The sequence below is a fragment of the Tubulanus polymorphus genome, chromosome 11 (assembly GCF_964204645.1).
Source record: "Tubulanus polymorphus chromosome 11, tnTubPoly1.2, whole genome shotgun sequence".
Taxonomy (NCBI): Eukaryota; Metazoa; Nemertea; class Palaeonemertea; order Tubulaniformes; family Tubulanidae; genus Tubulanus; species Tubulanus polymorphus.
The window spans coordinates 5,911,923-5,921,116 of NC_134035.1; the positions used below are offsets into that span (position 1 = coordinate 5,911,923).

The window sequence follows — 9,194 nt, forward strand, 5'->3', positions numbered from 1 at the left end:
CTACATCTTCTATTGATAATTCATATACATGTATAACAGGGGAGCCACTTACCTAGAAACTAAATTAAAGCTGGGTAATATTTCTACATCTTCTATTGATAATTCATATACATGTATAACAGGGGAGCCACTTACCTAGAAACTAAATTAAAGCTGGGTAATATTTCTACATCTTCTATTGATAATTCATATACATGTATAACAGGGGAGCCACTTACCTAGAAACTAAATTAAAGCTGGGTAATATTTCTACATCTTCTATTGATAATTCATATACATGTATAACAGGGGAGCCACTTAGCTAGAAACTAAATTAAAGCTGGGTAATATTTCTACATCTTCTATTGATAATTCATATACGTGTATAACAGGGGAGCCACTTACCTAGAAACTAAATTAAAGCTGGGTAATATTTCTACATCTTCTATTGATAATTCATATACATGTATAACAGGGGAGCCACTTAGCTAGAAACTAAATTAAAGCTGGGTAATATTTCTACATCTTCTATTGATAATTCATATACATGTATAACAGGGGAGCCACTTACCTAGAAACTAAATTAAAGCTGGGTAATATTTCTACATCTTCTATTGATAATTCATATACATGTATAACAGGGGAGCCACTTACCTAGAAACTAAATCAAAGCTGGGTAATATTTCTACATCTTCTATTGATAATTCATATACATGTATAACAGGGGAGCCACTTACCTAGAAACTAAATTAAAGCTGGGTAATATTTCTACATCTTCTATTGATAATTCATATACATGTATAACAGGGGAGCCACTTAGCTAGAAACTAAATTAAAGCTGGGTAATATTTCTACATCTTCTATTGATAATTCATATACATGTATAACAGGGGAACCACTTACCTAGAAACTAAATCAAAGCTGGGTAATATTTCTACATCTTCTATTGATAATTCATATACATGTATAACAGGGGAGCCACTTACCTAGAAACTAAATTAAAGCTGGGTAATATTTCTACATCTTCTATTGATAATTCATATACATGTATAACAGGGGAGCCACTTAGCTAGAAACTAAATTAAAGCTGGGTAATATTTCTACATCTTCTATTGATAATTCATATACATGTATAACAGGGGGGCCACTTACATAGAAATTACGAAGAAGTTTGGGAAATTTGTAGAAAAGCTGAAAATCAGGGAAATATGTTGCGATTGCTAGATTGCGTAAAATCGAACAGTTTCCATATATGTTTTGCGTATTTGACTGCGTTAATTGATTGGAATCTTAGCAGATCAAGTCAGAGAAAACAACGTGCATGTCAGGGAATAGTCGGGGTAAAAGCCAGTCAAATAAAAGTGGATAATGCATAAGTCAATATGATAAATAGAATATCGGTAATCAATTAAAATAATCAGTGATGTTTGTTTTCTAGCTGTTACAACAGGCGACTGTGAGTTTACAGTTCCGCTCGGCGGCGAGAAGAATCTACACTGAATCGGGGGCTATGATTCTCGATATCGACGACCTCATTAACTGGGCTGTCGAATCTTACATAACTGACATGAAACGAATCAAACTATCGGCGATTCGACGAGCTCGTAAAAATCAGATGGCTAAAGATACGAATAAAGAATTACCGGAAGGTGAGATAGAGAAATTCAGTTCTATTCCGTTTATTGCTGGAACTGTCGAGCGAGATATTAACAGCACTGTCATCAGATTTGGTTTATCTTGCACATGCAATTTGAAAAAGTTTTGATAGAAACTTGGTTCTCACAAAAATGTAGAAATTTACCATTCATTAATAGAAAATATATCAGGAGCAGTGAATTCAGTATCAGGAACAGTGAATTCAGCACTATTCTAAACGACACCTAGTTCTACGGTTCTGCACTGTTTTTATATTTTACAACTTTTTTCATTAATCTTCACTACATTCTAGGTTTGTTTATTTTTGAGCACAAGTTTTGATAATCCACCCATTTATAATAATTCTGTATCACAGAGCTGTCGATCCCCGACCGCAATGAGCCAGAAATTGTAGCTGGAAGAAATATCTTACACCTCCTACTCTTTCTCCTAATTGACCTATTGGTCTCTGCTTGACAGCTCTGTTGATATTTTTGATAAACTATTTTAGTTTGTTAATTTATTTTTATTTATGCGCACTCTTTGCCTTGCTGCTGCTGCTGCTGCTGCTGCACATGTTCAGGTATTGATGTGGATTCTAATCAAACTAGCACAAACAGTGGCCCGGTAGAAATACGCACTCTTATGGAGAAAGTGTGCTTCTTTAATAGTAACACCAACTTGCTGAAAGGTATGATATCCGAGCAAATCGCACAATTTCATTTCTTTCATTTAACTCTTTCATTCTTAGCCGAGTCAGTGTCTAGCCGTTGTTCCTGAAACAACATCTAGAGTGAAAGCGCTCGAATAAGGTTGTGATGTTTTTGGAATGAAAGTTTGAGGAAAATATTTTAACCAATTTCCGCCGTAAACATTAACCTACACTGCTGAAGCGTGTATCAATTGATTCGTTCAAAGGGTAACGCGTAAGATTGTCTGGTTTTCAGAATGGTATTTCAGCCTCTTTAGATTCAGTTGCACCAGTAGTACAAACTATTCTTAGCTGAGGTCTTCATGTAAAGGAATAGGCATTACTCCGACCTGATTATGACTACTATTTGAGATTGATTTATACTCTTCTGAAGACCTCATCTACTCCCAAAAACATCAGATATTCTCGAAATCAGTATGATATCTAGTTCAATTTCAATCAATATACTATTTTTGATGTCAAATTAACCTCATTTTTCACGAAAACTACTACAATTAGAAATACCAGGTAGTCTGGTCTGGATTACTGCATGAAAACTATAAAGAAATAATCCGAAATAAGAAAGAAATATTGATTCGTAAAATATTTATTGGGTGTTTTAGATGAAGGTGATATAGAAGCAGAGATAAATGAAATCGACGAAAATAATGAGGAAGATGCCTGGTTGGCGAAGGCTAACGGCGAACCAGAGATCAACGCTATTAGCCAAGAGATGGCGCCACCCGAGGACGGGCAACTATCAGCGAAAGAACGTCCAAAGAAAAAGAAACGTTCAGAAGCTGAGATTCTCGCGGGTATCGAAGTGAACATACCAGAAATAGACGTAATTCTTCAACAGCCGATCGAAGTTTGGGCTTCGACTGGCGACCATTTCATCAAACCTGAAGGTAAAGATTATGAAATCAAAAAACACATAATAGAAAATGATACAAACATAAGTTGTTACAAAATACATGATTACAGCCGCGTTCACACGATGTTATTCACAAAGCTCTGAATTTAGTCCGTTCCGATGTAGAATGGACCAAGAGACGAGAAGATACACAATATCGGTGTAAGATGATAACGAGAGAAATCCCATCTACGCCTGATGATGGCTAATAGTCTTTAGCCGAAACATTGCGCAAATATATATACTCTTCTATGCAAGTTTCTCGTTTTGGCTGAATTTATTATGGGATTCCCCCGTTAGAATGGTCCTAGTGTTCACACTGTTCTAGATGAGAATTCAATTTAGAACGCACTGACTAGTGATAATGTGAACCCGCTACTAAACTCTACCTCTATCTATTCTTCCCCTACGGATAATTCTTACTGTTGTCATCATTTCGTTATGACCTCGATTCACGTTTCTAGAATTGATTTTTTTCTTCAGCGGCAGAAGGTCGTGTGGCGCAGAAAATGCAACAGAGGGAAGAACGCGCCCTCGTCTCGCAGGAACTGGAGAAAGAAAAACACATCCTACGCCAGATGCAAGGTATTAATTTCAGCATTGAGTTGTTTTTACGGTCCACTTGTACAACTTTCATGTTTGACAACGTGAAAGTCGTACAATCTAAAAAAAAAGGAGTATTTGGTAGTAAGGATCGATTAGTGAATTAGTAGAGTGAGTAATGTTCAATATTTTGCAGGTCGTAGATTGGAAGAGAAAAATCCCGGCGAGTACCACATGACTAACGATCCCGAACATCCGATCATCATCGAAGGCAGCTGGCAAGAGCCGTCGCATAGTGAACTGGAAAAACACGACGCAGTCCATCAACTTCAGGTATATATCTAAAATACGAAATAGTTTCTTTTAGAAAATTCAAATGAACCCTGATCCGCGTATTTTGCTGTAGTAGATCAGACGGATACATTTGTCTTCGATCTGTCGTTCATGCATTCAGTTATTTGTTCGTGTTATATTTTTTTAGACTCATTTGTCCGAAATGAAAGTAGTTCAAAACGATACGGAAAGCTTGAAGACGGTAAATGCTGCCGTGTCCAGGAGGCTTTACGGTCAACCAAAAATGGTTAGATATTATTTACCTATACAGGAATGTATGCAAAATATTTAATCCGGATTTTTCATAAACAATGAATTGATTTCATCGTTCCAATATGATTTGAATTGAGCAGGTTCTACAGGAAAAAATGAATATCCCGAGTTGGGCTTGGTAGTAGAAGGGATTCATCCATTCACTATTCATCTGTGTTTTGTAGAAACGAGTTTTAGCGTATCCGAACGGAGAATCCATTCACAGAGCTGTCTACGTTTGGGGTGAATCATTCCAACAGATCGTCGATAACGCCACAATGAGGCTGAATCTCAAGAAATCGGTGAAGATTCTTTATGATGTCACTGGTCGAGTGGTAAGCGTCGCGCGGGGAAAAATAATGAATTTCAACGTTCTATGACTTTAAAAAATGGATTAAGGGACTAGTCCTAGCAGAGGTCCAGAAGCTGGTTCAGCGTATGATCCAGAGTTTAACTATATTCGAAAAACGAACTGCAGTAAAAGTCATTTATATCGCCACCGTTAGGACCATGGAAATCTTGGCATTATAACGAATTTGGCGTTATAAAGAATGGTATTTCAATTGAATTTGAGTTGGATTGAGAAAGTTTGTTTTCTGCAAAAATATTGGTATTATTAGTGAGCACTGGCATTAAAAAGGATTGTAGCATTATAACGGACTTTGACAGTACTTTCTACTGAATCTCACAACTCTGTAACTGGAGATCACTCAAGACATCTTCAGTTGATTTCAAATGATTAAATCAGGAAATTGTTCCCATTTTCAGTTGAAAACATTCGCGGATATAGAACGTGATATGATTGTCTGCGTGTCGACCGGTAAAGCATTTATGAAAATACGCGATCAGAAAGATGAGATTGAAATAAAAGCGAACTGGTCCCGAGCTCGAAAACAATACGGTCCGAACGCGACGAACATTTCCGTCGCTCCACATGATTTGCCAAATGTTGACGTAAGTTTCACCTGACCGCTGACCTTTCATTAACTAACAACTTGCAAAAATCTGATATTCTGAGGAATGTAGATATTAGGTTAACGAACAAAATATGATTCGATTTTGAAGAATGTAGATAGCCTGACCACCTTTAAGGCTTGCAACATGAAGACATAAGCCTTGAAGGAGAATAATGAAACTGGATTTATTGCTGAGCTTTCATTTGAGTTTACTAACAAAAACTTTTTGATTTGGTTCTGAAGAATATAGATAGCCTGTAACACAACCTTTAAGGCCTGCAACATGGAGACAAACCTTGCCCTCCCCCTGGTATTACATCCTCCCTTGGCAGGGATTTGAACCTGATGGCATCGCTACACTCAGCCACGGCACAAAACCCCTGCCACACTAGACCGGGTTCGCAGGTATATGTGCAGCTTTGCCACACGAAAACTTGCGGCACCAATCAGATTGCTCGTTGTATAATCGCTGAGGTAAATTTGACGCAAGAACCATAAATGGGAAAACCTGGGCTAAAATGGAACGGGATATCTGATTGGCTAATAATGACATCATCTAAGCTTCGCACTCGGTCTAGTGTGGCAGGGTCTCGATGCCATCATGTTCGAATCCCTGCCGGGGGAGGATGCTGTTATTAAACAAACAGTAATTTTTCTTAGCCTAGAATCTATAAGACTATCTCTATGGCTTTATAGCAAATTTATTCGCACTAATAAATGCAATTCTTATTCTAAATACTCAATTGTTTAAAGATTGATTTCTAAAGTATCTGAATTATCTCTATAGCTATTATATACGCTCTGTGATAATTTTGATAATTGATAATTTGACATTTCATTATTTAGGTTGATCCATTCGGGCCGCCGGTTCTCGCCGGCTCCAGTGCCAACGATTCAACGAAAACGAGTAAACGTCCTCCACGACCGAAGACGGCTAAACGACCGCAGGCTCCACCGACCTCGACTGAAGACGATGTACAGTTCCTGAATGAGTTATAAGACTTGTTGAATCATGCGAGGTGTTTTCATGAGGTGATGGTGATTTTGTTTGTCTCAGCATTTTGTGGCCATTTTCCAATCTAGTAAATCATAGACAGATAAATGATGTAACTATTTGATTTGATGGCGGGCTGTGGATTGTTCGGGCGAGGCCGTCTCCTGCTGACCAATGCTACGGTGGAAATTCTATGGTGAGGTCGGTTGATTTAATGAATCGTGCATTTGTTTGTACCGGATAAATCATCCTCATCTCATGAAAATACCTCTAAACTCGATCTCGAAAATGCAGGATTTTTGTAAACAACTATTTTATCTGATAAGAAATAATTGTGAGAGATTTTAACTGTTTTAGTTTTATGAAAATCTGAATATTTTTGTAAATAGAGTAAAATGTTTCCTTATTACATGAGCACACTTTGCCTTATGACAGATTAAGATCTCTGGAAGAATTGTTACAGAAATACATTTGATACATACTTTTGGGCATTTGTTGATTTTTGTTGAAGTCATAACATTTAAATATCAGAAATTTATTGCTTTCTTCAAAAATCTAGATACATTTTCATATTAAAGTCTAAGCATATGAGTAACTTTGTTATGTGATGTAGGTAATTCAAGCTCACTAGTGTTCACTTTCCATAAATGGAATCAAGTTATTTTGGGATTGTCTTGATGTTTGGTTGATTCACCCTCGAACAAAAAATTGAGGCAATTTTTTGCCTATTGCTTATTTTCGTTACCTCTGAGATTACAATTCTAGAGCATAATGATATCAAACCTTGCCATCTTTGCCGCGATTTATCACGGCACAAGAATGGTTTCCAGTTAGTGAAAGCAAACTAACTTTCTTCTGTTATTAAACATTTTAGATTTGTTTGTAATCATTCCATTTTAAAACGATATTTACTATGATTATGTTATTTTTCTCTAATTAGTCTAGTCTAGGAATTCTTTAGTTCTGCTGTAAACATTTTATGTGAAGTTTTCACCATTTATATAATCAAACATATCATAGCTTTTATTGCAAATGAGCGAAAAATTTGATTTTTTAGACGTATGTCCTAAATTTATAGTGATTTTGTTTTATTCATTCAACCCTATAAAGTGTTGAATTTGTTCCGTCCCGTTTAAACTATTTGTACCGAAAGGTTTTATGGGCATCCATTTTAGGTAACCTGACAATCTCCATGAAGTGATTATTGTGAAACTAGGCCTCTAGGGTTTGGGAAAGTACCGATCTATGAAATCAAGCCATGAATTTTTTTCAGTCGCTAAGTTGTTTTTCTCGAATCTTCGGTACTCACGAATTGGCTGTTCTACGAAATGTCGAAAAATTCCGGTAGCAATGACTTAGGGATCATTCATTTATTACGTATGCATAAAATTTGAAATTTCCAACCCCCCTACCCCTCTGTACGCAAAATCGGCCATTTTTTCATATACATTAAGCATTACAGTACGCAATTGCACTGACCCCTCCCCCTCCCCTAATGCGTACGTAATAAATGAATGACCCCTTAGTCCATCATTGAGGCAAATAAAGAGTTTACTACAAACAATGTTGAATTATGTAAAAAGAAAACTTATTGAATATATATATATTCATTTATCAGATGGTAATTAATATATTCTCTCTTTAATATATTTTAAATATAGTTATGTATTGCGATAATTTGCATAGAAACAAAAGTAATGTTGTTGTTGTTTGCCGCCCATGAATTATGGGGTGTTTAAGCAAAATATTTTGATATTTTTGTCATGTCGTCAATTAATTCTTCAATCGATTTATAGAAATTTTTGGACAATAAAAATGTGTATATTTGAATATCGTGATTAGAGTTTATGATATACATAATTCGGACTCGCAGTCATTTCTCCGCAAAACAATTCATCAGTTTAGAAATTAAGAGTTAAGAAGTGTGAATAAGGACATTTCTATTTCACTGGGGCCCACCGGTCAGAACGGTATCTCTTACTGTGGCATGCGAGCTCTATGGCAGGCACAACCAAGATGGCGGTGTATTCAAACGTAGACTTAAGGCCGGACACACTGGGCGATTTCGTCGCCAGACGAAATCGCCCAGTGTGTCCGGGCAATCGCCTTCGGCGATTTAGTCGGCCGACGAAATCGCCCGAATGCAACATGTTGGATTCTGTCGCCGGCGATTTCGTCACCGGCGACAGAATCGCCCAGTGTGTCCGGGTACGGCGATCAGTCGCCTCGAGCGCCGTATTAACCAGCCAATCACGGCTCTTTGATTTATTAAAGGTGGCGCTAAGCAGCTGGTCATTTCAAAATAAGCGGCGCTGTTCGCTGATTTCGTCGTCGACGAAATCGCCCAGTGTGTCCGGGTCTGTCGGCGATCAAATCGGTCATAAAATCGGCGGCGAAATCGCCCAGTGTGTCCGGGCAGAAAGAAAAAACGGTTAAAAAGTTTGAATTGTTGGCCTCATTGAAAACATGAAATAACCAGAAGCAATTACACCAAAAAGTTGGTTAGACATTTTTGTGAAACTGGGCTCTGGAAATGAATTTTTTCAATGACCTTTGCAAAACCCAATTAATCAGTTTTTACAAGAAATATCCGTCCCTATACAATACACTTAAGTCTTCGTCACCCCGCCGACTGTACCAGATCTTGACTGTTAGGTGCTGCCCCTATACATAACATTAGCAGGAAAAATGTGAACTAACTACATGTGGCAATATTCCGACTGTGGCATGCGAGTAGTTGATTACCCCGCATAATCCGTAAATCTAAAGGCGCATTATGCGCCTCTAGAGAGTTTCAGATTAAAAAAATTACCTAAAACACCATCAAAAAGAAAAGAGACCAGGAGGACCATTTATTCTGTTGGAAGGCAAACGTATGTTTCAGAGTAGAATAGCAGA

General features: G+C 37.4%; 1 protein-coding gene across 2 annotated transcripts in view; it reads left to right on the forward strand.

Moving 5' to 3' along the window:
* Positions 1-8,025, forward strand: part of LOC141912744 (doublecortin domain-containing protein 1-like) — a 33,511-nt gene extending 25,486 nt beyond the window's left edge. For both annotated transcript variants that reach the window (XM_074804115.1, XM_074804116.1), the window contains 9 exons: positions 1,418-1,628; positions 2,198-2,305; positions 2,929-3,213; positions 3,702-3,803; positions 3,958-4,094; positions 4,243-4,341; positions 4,532-4,681; positions 5,115-5,300; positions 6,149-8,025. In XM_074804115.1, the coding sequence (XP_074660216.1) occupies positions 1,418-1,628; positions 2,198-2,305; positions 2,929-3,213; positions 3,702-3,803; positions 3,958-4,094; positions 4,243-4,341; positions 4,532-4,681; positions 5,115-5,300; positions 6,149-6,301 (1,431 nt within the window). In that variant the 3' untranslated portion in view covers positions 6,302-8,025. The remainder of the gene's footprint in view (positions 1-1,417; positions 1,629-2,197; positions 2,306-2,928; positions 3,214-3,701; positions 3,804-3,957; positions 4,095-4,242; positions 4,342-4,531; positions 4,682-5,114; positions 5,301-6,148) is intronic.
* The last annotated feature ends 1,169 nt before the right edge of the window (positions 8,026-9,194 follow it).